The sequence below is a fragment of the Camelus bactrianus genome, chromosome 23 (assembly GCF_048773025.1).
Source record: "Camelus bactrianus isolate YW-2024 breed Bactrian camel chromosome 23, ASM4877302v1, whole genome shotgun sequence".
NCBI classification, from domain to species: Eukaryota; Metazoa; Chordata; class Mammalia; order Artiodactyla; family Camelidae; genus Camelus; species Camelus bactrianus.
The window spans coordinates 32,600,299-32,626,186 of NC_133561.1; the positions used below are offsets into that span (position 1 = coordinate 32,600,299).

General features: G+C 48.7%; 1 protein-coding gene and 1 long non-coding RNA gene across 10 annotated transcripts in view; one reads left to right on the plus strand and one right to left on the minus strand.

Moving 5' to 3' along the window:
- The first annotated feature begins 51 nt into the window (after positions 1–51).
- Positions 52–17,913, plus strand: LOC141574782 (uncharacterized). Of its 5 annotated transcripts, none has more exons than XR_012501903.1 (5): positions 52–115; positions 258–349; positions 571–1,507; positions 6,252–6,369; positions 17,769–17,913. It is a non-coding gene; the product is annotated as an uncharacterized LOC141574782 (long non-coding RNA). The 5 variants fall into 5 exon arrangements; XR_012501902.1 differs by having other exon boundaries at positions 59–115; positions 1,266–1,507; XR_012501901.1 differs by lacking the exon at positions 52–115 and having other exon boundaries at positions 130–349.
- Positions 9,392–25,888, minus strand: part of LOC105082476 (plasma membrane calcium-transporting ATPase 4) — a 94,998-nt gene continuing 78,501 nt past the window's right edge. For 3 of the 5 annotated variants that reach the window (XM_074352022.1, XM_074352018.1, XM_074352019.1), the window contains 4 exons: positions 25,182–25,393; positions 24,119–24,226; positions 21,985–22,161; positions 9,392–13,201 (listed from right to left, as the gene is read on the minus strand). In XM_074352022.1, coding sequence (XP_074208123.1) covers positions 12,887–13,201; positions 21,985–22,161; positions 24,119–24,226; positions 25,182–25,393 — 812 coding nt within the window. In that variant the 3' untranslated portion in view covers positions 9,392–12,886. Of the gene's footprint in view, positions 13,202–18,209; positions 18,394–21,984; positions 22,162–24,118; positions 24,227–25,181; positions 25,394–25,888 lie in introns of all 5 variants that reach the window. The other 2 variants (XM_074352021.1, XM_074352020.1) reach the window with 1 other exon arrangement.

Here is a 25,888-nt window from a genome sequence, read left to right on the forward strand (position 1 = left end):
GGAAGCAGCACCACCAACGTGTTAATGAAGCCAGGGGCCCCGGAAATGCTGCTGGGCTCTCAATTAGACAGAAGCGCAGGCGCCTCCTGCGCCCCTCCCGGGCCGCGGGGCTGCGGTGGGCTGCGGGGGGGCGGGGTTCCGGATGGGCACGGTGGCCGGGGGGGCGGGGGGGGGTGTCTGATTGCTCGTCCTGGGTTGCTGAGACCTGGGGAGTTTTGTAAGTCCTCCAGGTTTAAATGTTTGTTTGTTTTGAGCAGGTCTGAAGAGAGCTGGAAGGTGCTCAGGGAAGCAAATGCAGATCTCTGGGACCCGCTGCTGATTCGTGGGCGGAGGGTGCGGAGGGGGACAGGTGGGTTTCATAAACATTTCCCAGGTGATTAAAACATTTGGGGGTGGGTCCAGCTTTTTTTTTTTTTTTTTTTTTTACTTTTTATGTTATTTATTTTTATTTTGGGGGGAGGTAATTAGGTTTATTAATTTATTTTAACGGACATACTGGGGATTGAACCCAGGACCTCATAGTTGCTCAGCACACACTACCGCTGAGCTACACCCTCCCCCCTTTCCCAGGTGATTTTGACAGAGCTGGCCTGCGTTTCAGATTTTGAGATCCTCTGCTCTGGGTATTACCCCCAGAGTGGAGCTAATGCAGGCTTAGCAGGGCCGTCGAGGCCTGCCCTGCTGGCTGTCTTGCTCAGAGGGCTCTTCTGAGAAGATCCATCCCCGTCTGGCTTGTTGTGCACCTGTTTCAGAAGCCGGAAAATTCATCCTCCACGTCTAACGAAAGTGTCCCAAACTTTGAAGACTGTTCAGTTTTCTTCTCGCATCCTCCCCCTCTTCCTGTCACCAGTTTCCCGACAGTCTCTTTCATCTTGGGAGACAGGGAAAGGGGCCAGTAAGATTACTATGGGGGTGGGAAGGAGAGCCTCTGACCTCACTTTCCACAAAGAACTGGAATACCAGGTGGATGGCAGAGAAGCCAGCCAGTCCCTCATCCCGTGTCTCTCTCTTATCCCTTCCCAGTGGATGCTGAGGCCAGGGCTTCCCTGGGGTGCCAGCCCATGCCCTGCATCCAGGCTCCCACAGGGCCCCCAGGGGAGGAGGGGGCTGCAGGTTGGCTCTGGCGGCTTTCCCCTGGGCTCTGCCACTCCGGATCCTGGCTGCCTCTGCTCCAGGTAGCTTTACCTGCAGGGGGCAGAGAAGGCTCAGAGGCAGCTGGTTCTAGAGCTGGAACCTGGGTCTCTGCCCACTTCTCCTTTGGATAGGTCCAAATAAGAACTAGGACTCCTCACGGGGAAAGAGATTCATCGCTGCATCACACTCGTGGCTGGCGCTGGAGGAAGAGAGAGGACTCACCAGGCCTGTCCTGAGCTGTTGGTACCAACAGGGTGTTACAGCAACCTGAATCCCGTGGAGAGACCAAGCGACACTTGGAGGGTTGGAGAACTCAGGTTTATTATGACCACGGGCCCAGAGGAGTTAACCCTACAAGCTCTGGACCCCATCTGTAAGTTTACACAGGCTTTTATAGGGTTTTAAATTTTGAGTAAGTTCATGCCATATTCAAATGAGGTATTAGAAATGGACCAATCTGGAGTGAGCTTCAGGAACCAACAGAATTTTAGGGGTAAGTTTCATTTTCCTAGAAGCAAGCCTTTATACAGAAGCACAAAAGCAGGAAGGCAATGGCCCTGCCTAGGAGGTCTTGCTGGTCCCTTTGTAGGCTTTGCCCCTTCAAAGGGATGGTATGTGAACTGGGAACTTGGAGATGGTACACCGGAAGGGCAGATAGAACCAAACCTCAGAACCCTGACTGCTACTTTTAAAATATTATTTTATGTTTTCAAGAACTTCCCCCTGTCTGTGATCATCTCAAGGTCTTATCTTATCTTGTCTACACAATCTGCCTGAGTCAGACAGATCTCTCTGGTCTTCTGAGTTTCTCCTGCCCCCACACTTGAGGGAAACAACCTCCGCACAGGAGGCTCCCAGGCCTCAGACTGAGCGTTCCAGGCTCTGGCTGCATCCCTCCCCATAAACCAACCAAACCCACCAATCAAAACACAAAACAGGCAGCTGAAGTTGCTCATCAGAATAGTGGAAGAAAACCGCTCACTCCTGTGCATACGTTTTAAAACGGTACGTTTTAAACCTGATTTCTCTAGTGTTTCATTTTAACAGCTTTTAATGATTTCAGAGGTTGAATGTGACATATGATTCTAAAGTATTAAGATTGGTTTAAATAGACAAAACTTCAGCATCCAGGCCAGCAAAGCTACACACTAATGCAACATTGTTGCTAACACCAAAACCTTTCAGAATCCTCTTTGGAGAGACAGAAGCTCTGAGTTAAGAGTCAGATCTCAGATTGCTGCCTGAGTAATGTCGGGCAGGTCCTCTAATCTTCTCAGATATTTCCTCGGATGTGAAATGATGTTAATGACACTATTTAGGTAATGCTGCTGTGAGAATTAATTGGTCAAACAAAGAAAAGTGCTTGGCTTAGGGCTTGGCGTTTTCAAGAGCTCATTAAATGGGGCAGCTCTCATGTGATCATCTCTTTATGGCTCAGGCTTGTTTCTTTACACTTAACAGACTGCTGCCTTAGGTCTGTCTGTCTTCCTCTCTTGATGCTAAGCTTGCCACGAGTCCTTTCTTCAGAGCACACATCTCTGGGACTTCTCCCACCATGCTGTACTAGGCACTGGCTTTGCACATAAAACATACGTGGTCCCGGCCCTCCCGCAGTGATGGGTGTCCGATGGCCACCCCCTCGCAGGCGCTTTGCGTTCCAAGCAGACCCAGCTCAGTTGCCACGTTCATACTCTGGGCCTTTGCACCAGTTCCTTCATTTTAACTGCAGTTTCCTTTTCTCTTGTCAGATTCTACTAAAATCCACATTATAAGCAGTTTATACTGCTTATTTCTGGGTTGAAGGGCTTGTGGTATTTTGTTACTTCCTTCTTTGAGCCCATTGTTTGAATTATTGCAAAGATCAAGTGTCATATTTATTAAAAAAATAAACAAACCCAAAATTGTTATTTAAAAAAATTTGCCCGAAACATCGCCACTTCTGTGGAGCTTCCCTTTGCTCCTGGAACTGGATTCTTGTTCCTCTTTGTCCCCACGGCACCATGTGTGACAGCACCTCTCAGTTGTTGGGATTTGTTGTTTAAACGTTTGTCTCCCTGACTTGACTTTGAAGCCCTCCCTCGGGCGGGGACTGGGTTAGTTCTTGCAGTGCCTGCCTGACTGTAAGAGTTAACTGGGTCCCTCGAGACATTGTTCTCTTAGGTGCTTATTGCTGCTGTGAATTTATGACCTAAGTGCGTAACAGGGCGAGATATTGAGAAAGAAATCAGTGCCCTAGTCTTTTCTGCCTCCTGCGCACTCCTGGGCCAGAGGCAAAGGCCGACTCTGCACTGCCCTCCCTGCCTCCCTCCTAGGAAGGGCAACCTGAGGTCCTGTGTTGGGCCTTCTTTGCCCTAGGAAGGAGTTAACAGTGGCTTTTGTATTTCTGGGCAAAAAATAAAAAAACTAAAAAACAACAAAAAAATAGAAAAGAAAGAAAAAAGAAAAAGAAAACACCCAGATTGCCCTGTGTGAAAGACAGCTGTAGCCAGACTTTGGTTTTGAAGGTCTGGGAGCTCAGACAGCTGCACGGGATGACAGCTAGAGCCTGGATGACAGCACCCCTCACCCCCTCCTCCCTCATTTGCTTGTGTCCTGGAGGCCTTCTCTAGTCCAGGCAAGTCTGAAACAGCAAACAAAGACAGCCAGGACCCTCCTTTTAAGTTAAAGTTGTGAGAGAGCAGGGTTAGGACGGAAAGATTTAGAAAGGACAAAGATTTCTTTTACTTCTCAGCTCCCTGCCACCACTCCGACCAAGGACCTTGGGAAGAGTGAGGAGGACTTGGAAGCAAGGAGTGTGACCAGACTAGGGCTAGTTTCTGCTCCCTGGGCTAAGCCCCAGTGGAGGAGGCGGGGTGGCCTTGAGGACGGGTAAGAGAGCCCTTTCGTTAAGGCTGGTGTCCTGAGGGCTGGCAGACCTCAGCCTACTTGGTCCTTCTGGAATTCCACATTTGGCTGCTTCCTCTTTAGTCCTGGCAGCTCTGAGCAAATGCCCAGTGACAGCCCGGTCTTCCCTCAGCCCCAGAGCTGTGAGGGAGCTGGCTTCATCCCCCCAGCCCCTGCGAGCAGAGAGGCTCCAGCTGGAGGAGCCACTCCGCAGCAGAGGGAGCAGGGCGGGGAGGCGCACTAGGAGTCAGATGAGGTCACAGCGCATCTCAGAGGAGGACCCGCCGGCCGAGGGCCAGCCTGCATGACCACAGGACTGAGAAGGCGCAGGTCCAGATGGCTTTTCCTTTGTTCCCTGCTTGTGTGAGTGAATTAAATACCATTTCAGTCATTTCATTAACCAGGGCATCCTGAGCGAGCGGGGGTGGCAAGCAATATATCTTAATTTTTTTGAGAAGGCATTTTCTTCCCACTCTTTTGTGTCATAGGACAGCAGCATGACAGCAGGGCTTGAGCGTCTCTGTGTCCCTTAGTGTTAAGCTAGGCCCACATGTGGCCTGTGTGCGGCTACAGCTGCACTGTTGTTCTTCCACCCCTCCCTGGATCACAGCCACACAAGAGCCAGAGGAAGCCCCTTAAACTGTAAGATCCATCATTGCCGTCCTCGGTTAAAACCCTTCAATGAATTCCTATTACATGAAAGCCAACCTCTTATGGGCGTACAGTTTCTGTGTCCATTTCCAACCCTCCATCCCTGAACTTATCTTCTTCACTTTCCCACTTCGTCACTCAGTTCCAATCCCTGGCTTCCATACATGTCCTCAAACAAAGCAATATGGCCTGCCTCAGGGCCTTTGCACTTGTTGTGCCCCTTCCCTGGAACCCCTTTCCTCCACGTACTTACCTAGCTCACTCTTTTACTTCCTTCACTTCTCTTCAGAAAAGTCCCTTTGTCAGAGGCCTTCCCTGACCACTCTACAAAAGAGCAACTCTCCTGCCCTGTCCTGTTTCCCGTGCCCCACTTTACTTTTCTCTTTGGTCCTTGTCACCATTCAACATGCTATGTATTTACTTGTTTATTTTGTTCCTCCTCCACAAGACTAAATTCAAAGAGGTCGGGGACTTTTTGTTTTGTTCCCTGTTGTAGCCCCAGGGCATATACCACAGTGCCTGGCACAATAAATACTTGTTGAATGAATGAATGGACCAATATCCAAGTAGAGAAGATGAGACCTGAAAAAATGACTAGCAGGGGCCTCTCAGAGATCTTCGTGAGTGCCAGCTATCTTGCTGCTAGATATGGTTTGATTTAGAAAAAAGGAGAAACAGATGTCTTGTACGTTAAGGGCTGCAGAACGATTTCTTTGCTGCAGGTGTAAGGGTCTGACGTCCGAGTGAAGCCTGCTGGCACTGCGTCAGGGTGTGGTGGTGCTCAGTTCACACACAGTACTGCTGCTGTCCAGGGAGACAGAGCACGGAGGGAGCGACACCCTCTAGCCATCCCCCACTGGTAGTAATAGCCCTTTTAGACACCAGCACAAGAATGGAGAGTGTCAGAGTTGGAGGGACTCAGGCCACACAGCAAACGAGCAGCAGCGTCAGGATTATAACCCAGGTCTTCTAATTCGCAGACCAGCTCCTCCCACCAAAGCCCAGATGAGCCGTCTTTCTTCTCTCTAATCTCGTGCCATTCCAGTGGGTTAGATCTCTGGATTCCCAAACGACTACTGTTTCCAAAACACATTCCAAAGCAGAACTGGCCAGATAACACTCTCAGCAGGATGGACTACAACTGCTAAGTTTTACTCTATATTATTTGGGCTTACATTGATCATTATAATGGGAGGCAATCAAGACAGGATCCAAATTAGGCTTGCTTGTGTGTTTAACCACAACTCGTTGTTACATTGTCACCCAAGTTGGGATCATTTCTGCGCTGATTATTTGGTTTATTAATTAGAACCTTAACATTTCCAAACCAGTGGATTTAAGGATGTCTAGTTCATAGGGCGCTATATTTTTTTTTTTTTTTTTTGGTTCATGGTGATTTTAAGTCTTTTTTTTTTTTTTAAAGCTACAGCTAAACTGGAAGCCAAACAGTTAAAAAAAAAAAAGCTACTTTTGTTTGAACACCTGTGGGCTCTGAATCACTGCTAAGGATTCCCTTTCAGGTCTTCAACGTGTTCAAAGTGTAGTTTAAAAATCATCGATGTAATTCAACTGTCTCATTGTAGGGGTGGAAAATCAAGCCAGTCAAGAAGCAGTTCAGGACACGTGTCTCCTGCCTTCCAGGCGGCCATGCATCAGGATTTTACTCCATCCAATTTTTCTGTTTAAGCTCTTCCACCAAAGGTGAGCAGAAAAACATTCTAACCCCTTCTCTCTCCTAACTGATCAGCAGCAGTTTCAGTTCAAAGGTTTAATGACAAGTAGACGCAGGAATTCTTGACTCAAATGAAGGGCTCTGAATTACCATGGCTGAAGGCGACCACTAGTTCCCAGCCCTTCCCTCCCCGCTTTCACTTCCTCTTTCAAAAAAGATGTCATATATATTTGGTTTAACTAGAGCCAAGAATATGACAGTCTGGAGTTAAAAACAAACAAACAAACAAACAAAACAGACCACAGTCTTTCAATATGGTATTCTTGGGTCTAGTGCAGCAAGAAAATTTAACTTGATCAGTTGTGCTGCTTGGAAGATGGTCTGTGTGGCCTTCAGCTCAGGGGACATCAGAGAAACCAAGTCGTGCCTGAGCCTGAACTCAGGGACCAGGTCTGTCTGAGAGTAGAGACGGGGACACCTGGCTCTGAGTGTGAAGGCACTGGCCACTCAGATCACGTATTTCATAAGCAGAAGTCATGAAAATACTTGATTTCATGAGCATAAGTCAAACTTCTGGTTGTAACTGAGGCTCCCAAACATGTTAATCATTGAAATTCTCATTGTAATTAAGTGTGAGGTGGCATCCTGGTTTTGACATCAGCCTCTCGGGAGATGACACTGGGAGGACACTCCCGCTCCCTTCTGTGTGTGCGTCTTTTGGAGATTGGGAAGTGTTCTTTGAAACAAATTTTAGAGAAGAACTTATGATTAGTTCCATCAGGACATGGGCAAGCCCAGAACCTAGAAGTCACTGTCTTTCAAGGCTAAAAGTATTCCGACCTACGAACTAGCAGGTTATTACGTCTCGTGGCTTAGGTTCATACTGGGGACAACTGGATGTTAATGGCACCACACTGAAAGATATGTAACAGATGCACGTGTTTTATTTACAAAACAGTTTCCAAGTTTGCTTGTAAAGGACATACCATTTGTATCCTCCATCCTGCTTTCAGTGACTTGGAGGCCAGGCCCTAAGAGACCCGGGTCGGGAGTTGGTACCCAGCTTACTGGTACTCAGTGAGTCATCCTCGTATTTGCCAGAGTAAGACAGGGAGTTGCCTGGTTGTGTGTACACTTGAGGGAGAATCAGTCAGTCTTGGTGGAGAGCTTCAGAGGAACCCAGAGACAGCAGTGGGAAGATACGGTAGCTGAGAAAGGGAGACTCTGAAGCGATTATTAAAGACTGAGGGCACTGGGAGTTCGAGATTTGCAGATACCAACTACTGTATATAAAACAGATGAACAGCAAGTTTACGCTGTACGGCACAGAGAGCTGTAGTCAGTATCTTGTGGTAACTTCTGATGAAAAAGAATATGGAAATGAATATACATATGTGTATGTATGACTAAAACATTATGCTGTAAGCCAGAAATTGACACAACATTGTAAAATGACTATACTTCAATTAAAAAAAAGAAGGCAAATTTAAAAATAATTTAAAAAAAAAGGAAAAAAAAAGATGGAGGGCAAAGAAATAATATTTTTTAGAACTGTGGGGAGGGAAAGATGGAAGAAAGGAGCCTGCTTTTTTCCACATGGTTACTCAGGCCTGAGGAGCTGAGCTGGCTTCACACCCCATTAAACCAACGCCTTAGGATGCGCTGGTCTCTGCCAGAAGGCTACTTTAAAGCTCACTTTTCTCCACGCTTTACTGCACATGCTGGAGTTAGGAGGCATGGATTCTTAAGATCCTGTTTGGCACAGCAGAGAGACACAGGCCCAAGAAAGGCAAGGTGAGACTAAGAGGAGAAATACACGGCCCGACTTTAGAAAAGACTGTAAGGGGGGGGGGGTTGTGTGTGTGCACGCGCGCACGCGTGTGTATTGTGTGTGCGTATGTGTGTGCGTGTTCTGCACCCCTTTTTTAGGGACGGTATTTGGGAGGGAAGCTACAATGGAATTAACAAGACGTCAGTTCTGTATTGTGAATGATTTCTGTTGTCAGTAAGTCCCAGCCCCGTTTGTTTGTTTGGTTATTAAGTATTTTCTCCCTCATATGTTTCAAAGAAACTAAGCGGGCAGGGTGGCTGTGCCTGTGGAGGGCAGCCTGGGACAGTGAAGAAACGCGGGGCTAAGACTTCTCACTACAGAAGACTTTTCAATCAAGGCTGATGGCTCCTTTGGAACCAGCCTGTTCAAACAGCTGGGAGAGTCTGTGTTCTTCTTCAACATCATACTTTCCTAAAAGATCCTGGCAAGCTGACGAAGTTCTTTCTTTCCTCAATGTTTTAAAACAGAGTAGGGAACTTGACTGTGCATCTAGGTGAGAATTGCTGGAAGGCGTTCTGGGTACTGGGAAGGCGATATGAAAGCTCAGAACCCAAATGACCTGCCAGGAAGCTGTTTTGACCTGAAACTAAGGCCTCATATCAGTCATGCTAGAGACCCAGGGAACATGGAGCGACTGAAACAGACACGCACACAGATAAAACCCAAACAGGCAAATAAAGCAAAACCCCCTCAAACAAAACAAAACAAAGAACCCCCCCCCAAAAGCACCTTTGGGAAGATGGGGACTGGAGAGCCCCAGAAGAAAGGCAGGAAACAGCGGCTAATATAAGGGAAACCAATTTTCCCAACAGGCATTTTGTTAATAACAACAACAATAATAAAAATAAAGCAAAGGAAAAAAAAAAAAAGATAGGACCACCAAGAGCTTTCTCACCCTTCCACATTCATCCTTTCTCAAAAGCTCCAGCTTCACAAGGCCCTGACTGTAGATTCTAACCAAGGAGGGCAAAGCAAAGCCGTCCCCCAAGGGAAGGAAGCCAGCACCAGGGCTGCAAGTCACCAGAGGGAAACAGCGGCCGAGAAGCATGCCAGGGGCCCGTGACAAGCTGAGTTCCGGGCTCGCAAAGATGGGCTCTCGGCCTGCCTGTGGCAGACCCCTTCTCCACTTCGACAGCCAGTGCCATCAGCCGAGTGGGGCACACACTGAGGACAGCACAGTTACAAGTGGGCATGGGTTTTATTCTCAGTGCACAACAGTGTTGTTTTTGCTCATCAGCAACAGCTTTATTGGTTCCAAAAAATGTATCCTTTTTTTCCCCTTTTCTTTTAAAACTCCCCTTCTATTTTTCCCGTCTCAGTGGAACAACATATTTGAATTTCAGATTTGCCAATTTATAGCATATTTTTTTCCTAAGAATCATATAACTACATGCAAAACATTATACAGAGAGCTTAAATAATATCAAAATGCAAATGCAGGTGGGGCGCCCTGTTTGCCTGAACTGCAAATTATGGCAACACACACTGGGGTACGCATTGCTTTGATGTCATCATTTGTTTGTTAAGTCATGCAGACCACAAAAGCCAATCTTTTGTCTTGTTTTTCCCTTTTATACAAAAATACCAGTGCTTGTTATACTAGTTACTTAAAAAAAGAAAGAAAGAAAGAAACTCAAAATTCCTATCTGCGTGCTGATTTGAAAAGAACAGAGCGAGGTTTGTTGGCACATACACACGGCACATTCACATATGGGGAGAAGACATGAACCAAAGGCCAGTTCCATCGGAGGGGGCCCCCCTCCCTCCGTCTCGGAGGAAAGCGGACCTCAGACCTGACGGCAGGGCCGGGAAGGTAAAGGCCGGCGCTGAGCTCAGCGCAAGGGTGTCTGGTCTATTCTGAGGAAGAGGCTGGAATGGCTTAAGAAGAGCAGGCATTTAGAAGTGCCCCTCGCCTCCCCGCACCCCCCCCCCCACAGTGAGGTGGTCCCCAGTTCCGAGGAGTGAGGAGTGAGGAAGGGTGCACCCTGTGTTGGCATCATAAGCTGCTTCGATCACTAGGCAAGGAAAGCAAGCGAGAAAGGAGGTGATGTATTTAGAGGTGTCCAGCACACGTGAGCTTGCCACGGCCCTCTGGGTTTTCGGCAGTGAGGTAATCACTCAGATTTCACTGGGCAAGCTCTCCCTTCTGAAGCTCAGTTGGGAGAAGAAAGCCAAGCCTCAAAGAACTTACAAGTGCCAGAGGGACTTCTCAGTGGTGTCTCTACCGCCTTAGAGATGAGGGAGTCATTTCAGAGGGCAGAGGACACCTCTGGGAAGGACCTAGCCCCCATACTGTCATCTAGGGCTAGAACCAGCCTTTATTTTTCCACTTAGAGTTCTCTCGTCTAATAGATTGTATGAAACTTTTCTAGGGGAGGGGAAGAAATCTCAAATCAGATCCTTGCCAAAAAAAAAAAAATCACTAATTGAAAAATCCAGGGGCAACAGGAGGTAAAAGAACCATAAAAAATGCAAACCCCCAATCAGAGCATCCTGGCAGCCAGTGTCGTGGGTACCACTCTGACAGCTGTTCACAAACTGCAAGTCTAACCGAGGTCCCTGGTCCTGATCACTAGTGCCTGGTACCCATCTCCATGGGGGTGCACACTCGCTTCCTGCCGGCTGTCCCTTCTTCCTGGATGCATTCCTTCCCAGCAGTGATCTACTGCCCATTTTTCTAGGTTTTTCAAGAGAAGACTCTAGGATAATATTTTTCCCTTTTCCCCATCAGACTCTTTTCAGATCCAAAGCACCATTTTGGGGGGAAGCTTTATTAACTTCTTCCATATTTATTTACTGTCAGCTGGATCACTGAAACTAAATAGAAAAAAAAAACTTACATAAAAAAACATGCACATAAACACTTCAACTTAATTCCATGTCAACAAAATTTATATTAAAAAATTCTAGAACCCAACGAATTTTTTTTTCCCTTCAGTATAAAGATGGCTGTTTGGAGAAAAGGAATATGGTGCATTGGTTTTAAAACCAATGACAAAATGACAAAACCTGTCATGTCTAACAGCTGGTTATGTGCGCCCCTCCCCAGGCTTACATGACAGCACTTTATTTTAATTCCTTTAAACAAAACACATATGGCTAACTCAAAAAATATCAGTTTCTGATCTAAAGAAAACTATTTTTTGCATATTTCTGTTTTCTCTCTTACTATGGAAACTAGAATACACACACATAACCATTGACTTTAAACAGGCACCATGAGAGTCTTTTGGGAGCAGGAATGAAAAAACAGCCTCCAGAGTTTATTCTAAAAACTGATCTGAGGTAATACAAGACTCGACAGAACTAAATCTTCCAATGTAATTAATAAATATATATGTGAACACCTAACAGCTTGGGTTGAGCTGTCTTTTCCCCCATGAGCATTTAAGACAGAGAAAAGATCACTGAAGCATGGAACCTTTACAAACCCAAATCAAATCTGGTGGATTGTGTAGTAATGGGATGTGTCGGGGGGACTGCTCCTTTAATTCTTCCATCCTAGGACAGCTCAGATGAAAAGGGTGAGGGAGGAGGAAGAAAAGGCTGGAGAGGATAGGTTTCGGGCACCTGACTCTCCCAGATGGAAACATGGCAGTTTGTAAGAGCCTCGAGCCCCTTCTCCCTACTCCCACCACTCAAGGAAGAGCAGGGCAGGCTTCACTTATCTCGTAGGAGACAGGAATTGGCAGACATGAGTTGACCCCTGCACAGGAGAGCGCACATCACCATCAGCAAGGAGGAACATTAGAGGTCCTGCAGACGTGGCTCCACCTCACCCCATTGAGGGAGGGAGGGAGGAGAGGGGCTTCTCAGGGTGGGTCCTTTGCTCCTTTAAGTCAGCAAAGTGTCACTGGAGCTTCCCACTTTGGATGCATATTTTCAAAATCAAAATGTTTTAAAAGTAGATAACCTGGCAACAGCAGGAACACATTCTTACCAGCTCTCAATTGCTTCCAAAGGACCCTGTTAGCAAAGAAACCTATTTGCCTCTAGCACTAAATCAAGGGTTCCACTGGGGCCATAAGGGAGGATGGTTAAAGTCTACTCCATTCATCCACGCCCTTTCCATTTTCTGAATCATTACAACTTTAAAAAAAAAAAAAAAAAAAAAAAGAAGGAAGCCAAGGAAAACAATGGTCACAAGAGACCGAGAGGCTGCGGGGAGGTCGGGCTGGAAGGGCAGGAAAGGTGAAGCACTCTAGGTGTAAGTTTTCAAAATGGAAAAATTGTTTTAAAACAATCACTCCCTCAGCTGCATCTACACCTTCCATTCCTACCTGAACACATTTCATGTGAGGATGTTTGTGGCTCTGAACCCTTAAATGAGCTTGTAAACGGCGCAGATGCATAGGGTCAAAAACCCAGACGTCAGGAGACTGGTGACATAGATGTGAATACTGGGGAGCATCTGGGCTGAGGTAGATGCCAAGACGATTGTCACCACTTCTTCAAAAGTGACAACTGATAGACCTAGAGTCGGTTCTACCATTTGTTACCTACTTGGGGTCGAACAGGGTCCTGGTACAAACCCCAACTCAAGTTTAAGTCAAAATACTTGTAGGTCTGTGCTCTTCCCTCCTCACGGTCAGGTGGGGGTTCAGACACGCTTGGGAGCAGCTGACATGACAGTGAGAAGTCCCATTCTCACCGTACTGAAGGGAGAGATACAAAGGGCAACAGGGTGAGCAGGAACGGGAGTCAGAGAACCCAGTTCAAACTGACGTCTCCAGGCTGTGCAGAGGGCTGTCCGAGTGGGAGGCAGCAACCTGCACTTGGCTGCAGTCCACCGCGTTGTTGTTTCTGTTGGCATATGGAGTGACCTCCCCATCCAACGGGGCCATGCTAGTCCCAGGCTTAGAAAACTTCTCAAGACCTTCCTCTTCTTGCTCATCCATGAGTGGTGTCCGTGGCCCCTCCTCATCTATGGTGAATTCGGGGTGGGTCATGAAGTTGTGGATGGAGTTCTGGTTCATGGGTTTCTGAATGCTTTCGTGGAGGGAACTATGGAACGCTTTGACCACTTTGATCTACGCCAGGGAAGGAAAAGGAGGGTGAGAAAACACGGAGGTGAGAATTGGCTCGTAGAACAAGGAACTGGGTGGTTTGAAGAGAGAAACAAAACCCAAACTACAAAACACTACTGCTCAAAAAACCAAAACCAAACGTATGAGAAGAGATCATGAAACACTAGAAATGTCACGTGGCTCAAATTTCAAGCACTGAGGTGGGGTGGGGAAGGTGAGGCATGGCAAACAACTAGAATATTTCAAAAGCTGCATTAAAACAAAAAGTAGAAAATCCAAAGCAAAGTTAGCATTCCCAAACAATCCACTCTTAAAACGGAACAGAAAACAAAAGATTCGTTAGTTCTTTTGGATGGAGGGCAAGGACATTAGAACCAGGTGCAAGTTAATAGCCAAACTTAAAAGATGATTCTGACACGTGGGCTTCCGTGTTGAGGCCAAACATTTTGTGAATGTGGAATGGAAAAATCACACATTGCAGTTTAGTTATCTGTTTGAAACCCTCGAAGAGCCAAACACGTATCAGTTTGCACACAATACACTTTGGGTGGTAAGTGGCCATGAACACCGTGCAGCAAGGCAGATAAGCCGACCCTCACTCGTGTCAGCAGATGCAAGGAAGCAGAGCTCTCGTGCGCGCTCCCAACAATTGCTGTTTCAGTCAGGAAGCATGCACGTGCTCACAGTCCCACACTCTCCGCCACGTTCTCCTCCCCCGGAGAAAGCAGGACTCCGCTCCTTCCGCCCCTCCCCCGGAAGAGGCGGGTAAGACACAGGCATCAGAAGATGCCTTCCTCCCGGCACTGACGGAAGGCTCATGCTCTCAGCCCAGACGAGGCTGGACGCGTGTGTCCCCGTCCCTGACGCGTAGCAGCTGTGCCCGGTCGTGCAGATTTCTCCAGCTGTTTGTAAATGGTGAAGACGAACGTGATCTTATGTGGGGAAGGGAAAGGATGGCACCAGGAGAGAAACCACCTGATCCGGGAGGCAGTGCTCCACACAAGGGGCTTTCCTGATGGGGTGGTCCAAGAGGACGGAGGAAACAATTTGTCAGCTGGGAAAAGGGAAATGCACTGCCCTATAAGTGTCAAAACCTTTGTTCTACTGCACAACAGAGGAAGGGGTTGAGTCACTTTAGAGAAGAGGGGAGAATGGACCGTAATTAATCCCTGTGCCCAGCCTCTGCCTTATCCACAGGTTCCAGCTCCTTTGGGAGCTGCATTTCGGACCTGCAGGTCTCTCTGAGGTATGGTTTAGAACTTGAGTTGGCAGAATTGAGGTGGGGGAGAAGGCTGGATCTTGAGAGGTCGGGGAGAGAGGCCAGGGGAGAAGAAAGCGGTTGTGGGGCTGTGTTGGTTGTTGGGAGGTGGCCGATCCTAGTCTGGTCCCAAAGTTCTTCCCTCAGAAAAGAAATGGAAGTGACACAGGAGAAGCTGTGGAGGTGAGGACGGAGCTATGGAGACATGATGAGGGCTGGGGCAGGGCACATCTTTCATGACTCTGCTCTTTAAGCAAAGAGCATGTTCCTGGAGAAGAGGCAGGAATGTGGAGACAGCAGAGCACACAAAGCGGCAGGCAGATACGCCGGCCGGATCGCTTGTCCCAGTGTTTCCTATCACTGTAGAAAACCTCCAGAACAATGCACAAGGCAGGTGCACTGAAGTTGTGTCCCTGTCGCTAAGGCTTGCCTGACCTTGCCTCACTCCACAACACACTGGCTGCCCCACCCAGGACGGAGGGTGCTCAGAGCTCAGAAGGCAAAGGACTCTTTGCGATTCAACTGAATCAGCTCAGCACCTTCCACTAAGAAGACTCAAGGAACCCGGGCACACAGTGACCATGCTGCACAGAAAGTAAGGACCTACTTGTCCTCGTTAGGTGAGATCAGATGGAATATGGGTTCCATCTGGTTTTTAGGAGGTCCCAAGTTTTCATTGATCGATGTCAAATCATGGAGCAAGGCACCTTGGATTCAGGGAGCCCAAACCCAGGGCCCTCTTCCCTTGCCTGGGTCAAGAGATGGACCCAAAGCCATGCTGGCGCCTGTAGGGCTGGTAACACAGCTCATGCTTCTCACTCACTCCTGAGATCTCAGCATTGCTAACAAATGCTACAGGACAACAGGCGCCTTAATACCATCAGTTGATCATCTTCAATGTCAGTGATTTTTCAAACTTCCTGCTTCTATTTTTTTGAAGTAATTGAATACTTTGTTAACACAATTACATGTGCAGCCCACTCTAGAAAACAGATTTTTAAAAACGGGTTGGAGTGAGGGTCTGGGGCCCCGTTTGCTGGCTCTTCCTCTCATCTGCTGGGGCGATCAGTAACACCGGCACAGGCAAACATAAGGGACATGAAAGTGAGCTGGGGATGGAGATGGAAAAAATGGGGACAATTTCTTCTTTGGGGGAGCAAGGAACAGCCATCCAGCTAGATTGCAGGACTTCAGGAAGCTCACGGGAAGAGGAGTCAGTGAGCTAAGGAGAACCATCTGGTGGCTGGGCGGGTGGAGAGAAGGGTGAGGTGCGTATAGGCCGTGGGTTGTGCTCAACTCCAGCACTGGTCCAGAGACTACATAACACATGCTGATGAGCTGTCATACAGCTACATCGCCACCAACCCACCCCAGGTGGTGACATCTACCCTCCCCGATGCATGGCGCCTGATGCATGAGCAGCGTATGGGAAACAAGACACAGACAGTGAGGCGGGTGCTGTGAAAGTTTCAGGCACTCTCCACTCAGCCAATCAAACCTTCCTTCCCCGGTCGTCATCTTCCCAAGTCTCTGGGAGATGCCTTTTTGGGGTCCCTGTCCTACAGATGAGAGTGGATGACGGAAGGGCAGTTCTTTCTCATGACTCTCCCCAAGCAGGCTGGACCTCAAGTTAGGTATGAGCGCTCAGGGCCACTCTCTGGAGCTCAATGAATGGGCAGATGAGGACTCCATTTCCACAGCTGAAATTCTGTAGTTTTCTGCTCCTCTTTCAGAAACCAGGGGAAGAGAAGGGTTTGGGGACCTTCTTATAGAGCGAAATCTTAAGAGATTTATCTTCTGAAGGTTAGATAAATAATTGAACTCGTTTGGAAGTCTGGAGTGGGAAAGGGGGTTTTCAGGTGCACGCCTGTAACTCCTAGGCCCTCCAAGCAAGGAGGCCGAGCTGGAGGAAGGGCGGGTGTGGCCGGCCTCCCCTGATTTCCCAGTCTCTGAGGGTTGGAGCCACACCCTCCACCAGCAAATCCACGTGCGCCCAGTGGGCTGTCTGCTGCTTAGTCTCCTTCCACCTTCAAATCACGAAGGCAGCTGACACTAACCCTTCCTAACAGAGAGGCATGACAAAAAAAAGAACAGAAACCAGTTGGAAGGATAGGGCAAAGCTGGAGGAAAAAGGGCAACAGGAGAGGAATATGGAAGGATTAGGGAGAGAAAACCTTGCCTATTTGCAGAGTAAGACTTACTTAGTTCTTTGACTGCCTTTGGGCCTAAATATGTATCTATATAAATGTCCTCTCCCTCTGCCCCTCACATGAGAACACTTAGAATCGGCCAAAAAGACAGCAGATAGTCTAAGTCTGTCAACCTCCACACGCACAATCAAGTGACCCGCAGACAACGCAGCTGTTCTTTCTCTGCCCCACCTGCCAACCCTGGGGCGGGGGTCGCTGGAACTAGGGGAGGGAGAAATAGACTAAACACTCAGATATTTGAAGCCCACAATACACTTCATACAGAGAGGCTCCTTCACCAAGTATCTTAATAGCACTGTCAGCAAAGAACCTGCGTCCCACTTAAGGAAGGTAAAATGACCAGAAATAGGAAGGCGTAAGCATTACCAAGAACCTAATAATCTACCAACCATCCACCAGATCTTAGGTAGCGCTCTGGCAGCATTCCAGCTGACTGGCTGAGAAGGGGGTTCCTAAAGCTTTCTGTGTGAAATAAGAAATGAAGTGCTGGCTATAGGTGAAACAATCAACTGGAAGAAAGGAGAAAAGAAGAAAGAAAAGAGAGAGAGAGAAAAGAAAGAAAAGAGAGAGAGGAAGGAAGGAAAGAAGGAAGGAAGGAAGGAAAGGGGAAGAATGAAAGAAAGAAGCAAAAGGAGAAAGGAAGGAAGGAAGAAGAAAAAAGGTTGCTCTTCAGAAATTCCTAAAAAAAAAAAAAGTTCAACAAGTGAAGGAAAAGAAGTTATTTTGATCTTTCCATGTATTTCTCCTATCCAGATGTGAATGAATTGATTCTTAAACCAGAGCTTGGTTTAAAGTCCCTGAAAAGTAAAATAATGGGGATGCTCAGCACTGGGCATCTGAACTGAACAGCTTTTCTTCACAGCCAGCTACAACTTTGAGGCCAATATTGTCAGCCAACAGTAGGAGGGCAGCCAAAAGGACTATTATTATTGGCCAAGTTCAACAATGACTCAATTATGACAGCTCTACTGGTAAAAAAAGAAACAAACAAAAACAAAAAAACAAACAACAACAACAAAAAAAACCCCACAACAATAACAAAATCAAACAGCCCCATGGAAACAGTAGCTCCCTTCATGCTTTTTTTTTTTTCTTTTTTCAGGAGATCTCAAATGTGTCCCCCAGTGAAGAGAGTTCTTGACGGGTCATTTGGCTTAACCCTGCACCTAACCTTAGAAGACTGAGTTTAGACTCGAAGGAGCAGGAGGAGAGGACGGGAGAGAGGAGAGAAATGACAACATACTCAAACAAAGCTAAAAACAAAGTAAAGTAAAACAAACAAACAAAAAACTCAAGGAAGGAATGCAATGCAAAGGAACAGTCAGAAAACAGGACTATTGTCTTTAAAATGGTAACAGTTTAATAGCTTTTCAACATCAAAAGGTTTTGGAGTGGGATTTTGGCCCCACTTTTCTTTCCTTAAGTCAAAGGTTAAAGGGAAAAAAACAAAAGAAAAAGCTAACCACAGTTGGTTAAAGTGGATGCCACGTGCTCTCTTGTGGTCATTTCAGCAAATCATGCATCATAAGAGACTATCACTCACTGCCTAGAGTAGAAGATGAAACAGCGGCAGCGCCAGAAGTGCTGGGGGAAGATCTGACTGGTGCAACTGTGACAGAGGATCTACGAACACGAATACGTTTTACACCAAGGTGTTGACTCATGGTCTGGCACTTTGGGACTCCCTGAAAAGAGGCTCCCATCTGGAATCTGTTAATTACGTCGATCTGCAAAGAATCAGAGAGTAAGACAGCTTTGCTCCACAGGCAGAAAGAGGTGAAGAAAAAGGAGAAAGGGAAGGTCCAGGAGGGTGAAGGAGGGGGATGGAAAGAGCTGGGAAAAGGAGATGGAAAGCGAAAGAGAGAAATCCCCTCACACATAAAGCAATGGTGAGGAAAGGGGAGAAAAAATGTTAATTGCACATCACACTTCATTTAAGGAACAATTTTGCCATGGGGTCTATCTAAATACCCAGCCAGAATCCAGTCTTCTCGTGCCTTTTAGCCTACGATGGATGTTTTAGGTGTACTGGTGTCCAGAAGTATCTAAAATTTAAAGAGACTTCCCCACCTCATGACTCCTGACAGAGTGACAGCTCATTACCTGCTTTGACCTACACTCTTGAAAAAAAAAAATTAGGTATGCAATTTAAGATAGAAGGTAAAGGATATATTACTGAATTTTGAGGCTCAGGAACCTCTAAACCGACTAGATTGACTACGTATGTTTGCAGATTTTCCAGGGAAAAAACTCATGTGTTTAAACAGAGGCACTGTAGCAGCCCATGGTGGGAAGGCTTCTGGCCCATGAGCTGCCAGGCTCATCGTCTTCCAGGTTCTTCTCTGAGACACCCTTTCCTTGGGTGGAAGTGGACAGGGCCCCTGAGAGCGGAGCTCAGGAACCCCGTGGCCAGGCTCTTCAGGGAGAACGCCACTACAAGCATTGTGTGCTGGAGACCCTGAAATGTCTGGCAGCGGTGTAGACAGGAACTCAGCAGTTGGGGGGTGGGGGGGAGAACTGTTGGCTGATGGTGGTGTTGGTGGTGGTGGTCAGCAGCTGCGAGTCTAGCCCCACACAAGTTGTCTCTGGTTTTCAGGGTCCTACTCCTCAGAGACAGAGGCAATTAATGCCATTCGTTTTCCTACAATGGTCTTGATCTGGGGCCTCAGTCAAACCTACCATCCTCATTTCTGACTTCTAAGCAGCAGGAAACACATCAAAAGGAATTCCTTTATCCTTCAGGATCTGGTGGAATCATCCTGAAAGTGTCCCCATGCTTGGTACCGAAGGCCATGCAGGACAGGTGCTGACCCCGCCCACCTTCATTTCCCCACGTGAGGAGGTAGGAAAGCAGGTACCTTGTGACAAGTTCTCATTTATAAAGCTTCCTGAGAAGCCATGAAATCTTTAGGGCTAGATTCGGGATTCAGACCAAGTTTGAGCTAAAATACCACCCTTGGGCACGTAAGACAGTTTTCAGTTCCGGGGGATGGAGGAGACTGATCCTGTTGGAGGAGGAGGTTTGCATGTGGGGCGGGTTCAGCCACATGTCAGAAGGCGTGGCGGAGTCGCCTTCCTCAGTGCTTCTTAGGGTTACAAGTTCCCAGCTTCCACAACGAAACTAGACCCCAGATTTACCTTCCCAGGATTCTAGCCCTCAGGTTTCCCAAACTTCTGCTTTCTAGTGCTGAGTTCTCCCCATACTCAGGGGACCCAGGATGGGACAATAGCTTGGCGACACCTCCCACCCCTAAGTGTTCCAATAAGAATGCCAAGGATCAACAGCTGGCAGGGAGTTTTGCTAGAGCCCTGCTGAGGCTGAAGAACTGACGCCAGGAGAGAGCTTTAGGTGTCCAGGATGCACGCTAGCAGCCAGCCTCATCTGCTGGTGCAGTCAGGTGCACACTGCGACGGCTCATCATGGCATCTTTAACAGGTTGCCTTTGCTGCCTAAGTTAAGGCTTTAATGCCATTCTGGTCCAACTGCCTCTCGCTCCAACAGAGAGAGGTGGTACCCCTAAAGCTACGTAGGCAGTGAAACCAGAGAGTTATAGAGTCAGGGAATGGGAATTGACAGTTGGAGGAGAAGGAAGATCCATGAATCTCAGGCCCCAGGAGAGGAGACTGGCAAGGAGCCAGGAGACACTGGAACGAGGAAATCCTGGCTAGGAAAAAAAATTACACAGTAGAAGAGGAGGCAGATGATCCTGAGGGGGAGAAAAGCAGACAGGTTATTTTGAAAAGAGCAGACCTAAAGGAAGGCCCTAAGGTGCCAAGTATTCTGGGCAGTGAGGCCTTTGCTTGTGATGGACTCAGCAGCCTGGAGGGTGGGCAGGGGCGTGGGGGGAGGTGTGGAGACTCTGGCCAGGCTCTGAGGTCCCATAGGGATGTCCCTCTCTGGTAGGAGGAACTCAAGAGAGGGGAAAGGGGCTTCAGCACCCGCTTTCCCATTTCCGTCTGTTGTCTTGTCTACAGATTCCTCGCTGGTACAGCCATCTCCCCTTCTCGGGGGGAGGGGGGGAGCCGGTCCAAGACCCCTGGTGGATGCTTGATGCCGTGGACAGCACTGAACCCTGTGTATCCTATGTTTTTCCCCTAGACTAAGGGGCAGGCAGCTTACACAGTGAGGGTGCGGTAGGCAATGGGAATGACGCATGTTCGGGGCAGGACAGAGTGGGGAGGCGTGAGAGTCCATCAGTTACTCAGAACGGCATGCAACTGAAAACTGGTGAGTTACTGATTTCTGGAATTTTTCATTTAATATCTTCAGCTTGCGGTTGACCGTGGGTAACGGAAACCAAGGAAGGCAGGGCCGCGGGTACGTGGGGGACCACTGTGTTTAGACTATTCGTTTCAGCTCTCTTCCCTGGGAAGTGGTGGGCTTGACGAGGGAATGTTCAAAACCCTCGGCAAGGCTGACTTGAGAGAGTGGAGTTTACTTCTGGGATCTCTAGAGAGGAACAGACCTGTTCTCTGGAGAACACCCTTGAGAACTTGGGGGGTTTCCACTTTCTTGAGACGGGAAATCTCAGGACTAACACAGTCAAGGTGTGTAGGTAAGTGCCGGCATTATCAACGCCCGCCCAGCCCATTCACCCGGGAGAGGGTGTTGCGGTCGCTGCGTGGAAAGTGGGGCGGGGGGTCCCTGTAGCGCCACATGCAGGGGGCTCAAGGGCAGCAGGAGCAGTTTCTGTGTCATTTCAGAAATTGCAAAAAGGGGAGAGGCTTGAGGAAATTATAGCTTCTTCCTTTCTGGGAAGCAAGGCTGAATCCTGTAGAAGATACTCAGGCACTGAAAGACCACTGTCATTTATACACACTTATCCATCAGATTCCCCACCATGGCCTTCAGTTTTGAGTGGGGAAGATACAAGAGAGTGAGTGTCTTTTACAAAGATCCCTCCAGATGACAACTACGTTACCCTAACCGCAGCTTGAGGATGTACATCAAATGTCAGCTGGGGATGCTGGCAGAGAGACACTGTCTAAATCCTTCCCCCTGAAGGGTCGGGAAAGACCCTGAACATTTTCCGCCTGAGGTTAGGCTTAGTGCTCGCAAGAGGCCTTATGCAGGAAGCTTGCCCACCCGATGGACGGTGGGAAGTGGGCTTTAGACGAACCCAAAGCTAAAGGACTACGCTAGCAGTTAAGTGTCCTGTGCTCTAGGCGCTATGATTACTCTCCTCTCGAAGGAGCCCATACCTCTACGCCCCTCTGTCTGTCCCAAAGCAAGGGAAGGGGAGAGATGTTGGCCACCAAGAACTGCTGCCCTCCTAACACCTCCCGAAAGAGACAGGGCGAGGACAGGTGAGGAGTACCTGAGTCTGGATGCGGTTCAGGCCCCGGAACCAGAGGATCTGGCCTCGGCGTAGCTCCATCTCCGCATGGTCAATCTCATCCAGCCCCTCAGCATCCTTGGTGATCTCCTCTTTGGTGGTGCCATGCCCAGCTTCCTTCAGGAACTTCAGGGATTGGGTAGGTATCGTGGAGATGATCTGAGGAGAAGGGGAGACACCAGACTCAGGGTGAGAAGAGCTGGCGCTCACTGACGTGCGTCAGGCCCTTGCGTAGGTCTCTCTCTGTCCTATCACCCTCGCCACTGCGGGAGCAGTGAGGAGGGTGCCAGCCGGTTCAGGCAAGCATTTGCCAAGTGCCTACCAGCTGTCAGGCCCTGAGGAAGGTTTTCTGTGGACGTAGAAAAGAGAACTCACAGTCTAGCATTAGACCAGCCATCCGCCTTGTTATAGACTTCATTCTCCTCCTTCTGGCTCAGATCTTCTTTTCATTTTGCCATCTGTCTCTTAAGAGAAGTAGGACCATAGAGCCTGGTACAGAGCAGGAAGGGACAGAGACAAGGACCTGGGCGGAAACAAGTCTGGGGACAGGATGGTCACAGTGCACGTGTACAGCCAGGAGGAAAAGCAGGGTGTTGAAGGGGAGCGACCCTCTTCTTAGTTACCATGTGCGAAGTCATTCCTGTTTTATGAAGCTATAGCGAGGGGATACTAGACGTCTTCTTGGGCCTGGGGTGAGGAAGTGGGTGGGACAGCCCCTGGACGAAGGGACGTACAAGTATTATCAGAAGACGTGGTGCAGTAGGTCGGGCTTGCAATTCAAAGTCAGTCACTCAGTTCTCCCTCACGGACAGGATGAGGAGTAGGCGGGGCGGGTGGGAGGGACGGACTGTATGAGCGGTCTAGTATGGAGCCAAGTGCTTGGAAAGAGAAAGAATGCCAGAATTCTGCTTTTGGATGTTGGAAGGAGCAGTTGTGATGCAGAAGGAAGTTGTTAGCTGGCATCAAGGCCACATGGCCACATGTGAGACTAGACCTAGAGATCAGAGTTCCCAACAGTAGAGAAACAACCAAAGTTCACCCAAGTGTAGACGTGCTTTGGGGACCCAGTGGTAAGCAAACTTCAGCAAACAGAACAGGGTGGAGGGACTTCCGTTAGGAACCGGGATGGGGTTAATGATGGAGGCATCCAGGAGGTATGAAAGACACAACTAATGGGTCTGTGGGGAAAGCCTGCAGTCCTCGGGGGGACCTTTGGGGCCAGTTAGAGCAAAGCCTCCATTGCCCAGCTGGGCCCCAGTGAGTAGAGACGTGGGGTCTGCAAAGCAGAGACACAGCCCAGGCCAGCGCTGAGGATGAGGGAGACTTGCAAAGTGTTACTAGGGAAGGAATGAAACTCTCACCAAAGCTGATCATATGATTATAATACTAATAGCTAACACTTACCGAATACTTACAGAGAACCAGACATTGTTTGAAGTCATTTCTGTATCGAAACGACTTTGCTGATTAACAATGGCTGACAACGACCCTGCTCTCCTAAGCTGAGGACACGGAGGCGGAGCTGTTAAGAAACTTGCTCAGCGTGACTCAACGTGTGAAAAGGAGAACTGGGATTCAAACCGAAGTAGTCAGTTCCAAAGTCCGTGCTTTGAACCATATGCCATCCTGCTTCTCCAGAGCTCTTGTGAGTCTGGATTTATCTTAGGTGACAGTCAGGCATCCATCCCAGATAAGGCTACGGTGAGAAACAGACGCAGCAACAGAGCCCTAAACTATGACAGCCCGGCGGCCCACGGCCAGACTGTGGCTTCATTAAAGACATATGCTTTCTACTTCTAAGACCCTTGATTTCTCTTTTTTTAAGCAAAATTCCATTGAAAATTTCCATTGCCATCTCAGAGAAGCTAAGGGATTTGCCTGTCCCCAGGCAGGATTAGGGAAGAGATCAGAGCCTCTGAAGTGGTGGGTACTGATCATTCCTACTTTGGGGTCCTACGAGATGGAGAGAACTCGATTGCTGGGTGGTGGAGAGGAGAAGGAAGGAGAACACGAAGCGAGGGGCCGCAAGTCTCCACGGCTGCTTGTTCCATCTCACGGAGAGGAGAGGAGGTCCGCTGGCCGTGTGAGCGCGCAGGGAGCGCGTGCGCGCACTCACCTGGGCCCACAGCAGCTCTCCGATGCCGATGAAGAGACACCAGAGCCACTGGGACAGGGTGAGCTTCGTACAGCTGAAGGGCTTCCCCCCGAATTCCACAATGAGAATCTAGAACAGAGGAGGAGGCAGCCCAGCATCAGAGAGGTGAGTGACAGAAAGCCAGCCCTCCAGTCAGGGCCACCAACGCCATGCCAGCTCCCTGGCCCAGGATCCCTGTGGTGCAAACCCTGGTCTGCTTGTTGGGGAAGGAGAAAGAGGAGATCCAGGTGGGGAGGAGGCAAGACAGACACACACAGTCCCAAAAGAGCACTCTGATGGGGCAACAGACCAGTTACTATGAACATTATTAATGCAAGGGCTGGGGGCTTCTTGTGACTGCAGCCAGTGGGTGACAAAGAGAAGGGACAGTGATGGAGAAGAGGAATTTAGGAGGGGGGCCAATCAGGGGTCACCCCGCCGAGGGGTGAGGCAGCTCTTCTGTCAAACTGTCTTGAATCGGCAAATGCCCTGGTGACAGGGACAAGGAAGGGGCTCAAGCCTTTCACCACCGGGGCAGCCACGTCCTTGATCCCAGTTCCCACAGGAGGAGCGCAGGTCAGGCTTATCTGTCAACCACCCGCGCACCATCCCATCTCTTCTTGTGTAGCATTTTCTATCATGAAGCCCTTTCAAAACAAAGGGGCGGGGGCAGGGAGAGGATCCTCGCAGCACGTGCACATATGTTTCAAGTATGCTGGCAGGAAACATGGAAAGGGTTTAGAAGACCATGACCTTCCTCCTGGTCACTGAATGACATTCCTCTTTTAGAAAGATAATCAAAGGATTCTGTGAGTTTTATTTTATTTTCTACCAACATGCTGCCTTGCACTGGAGCACCTGGCACAGCAGGGTCCAATTCTAGAACAATGTACAGATGGAAGCCAATCGGGAACATGTTCAAACCACAGCCCGAGTCCCCATTCCCCCCCCTACTCTTTTTCCTGGGCACTTAGGGAATCCTGGCTCCCAGCATCCAGCCTGGATCATCCCAGACCCACTAGCTCAAATGGAGCCAGACTCTCACCTGGCTGACAAATGTGCCCAAGACAACAGAGCAGAAGATGAGGTTGTGGAAGATGCCTGAAAAGACATTCCTCTCTCCGTGGATCTTGCGGGAGTTGATTTCATTGAAGAGTTGCATCAGCACGAAGGTGTTGAAGACGATGGTATAGTGCTGGCTGGGAGGTGAATGGAGGGGTGCCAACCTCCCACTATCGATGTCAAAAAACTTCTCACCTAGTTGGGAGAAGGGACGCATTGGAGGATAAGCAGCTCTCAGTGAGGGCTCAGGCTGAGTCAGAGCACGCCGACCTCACTGGCGGCTTAGGGCTGGGGTCCATGCTAGCAGGTCAGTATCTGAGCTACAACAGTTGCCCAGCAGTTTCAGTGCTAGTCCTGGTCTCACGTATCTGGTGCTCTCTCTCTGCTCCACTGAAACGCTAAATGGTAGGTAAATGACTGCCATCCCACACGAGCAGACGGAGCCCGATCAGGGCTAACTGCTGCCCATGGCGGCAGAAGTAGGGGCCCTAGAGTCAGGCAGACCAAGATTTGAATCTTAGTACCACTATTTACTCATGATGTGACCTGAGCTTCAGTTTTATGATCTAAAAAAACAAAAAAAAAAACAAACAGTATCACAAAGCCACCCTTGTGAGATCCTTAAGAGGAGAACGTAAAACTGCAGAGTGCACCACGCGGGGGGAACCGAGGATGCGCGCAGCAAGCGAA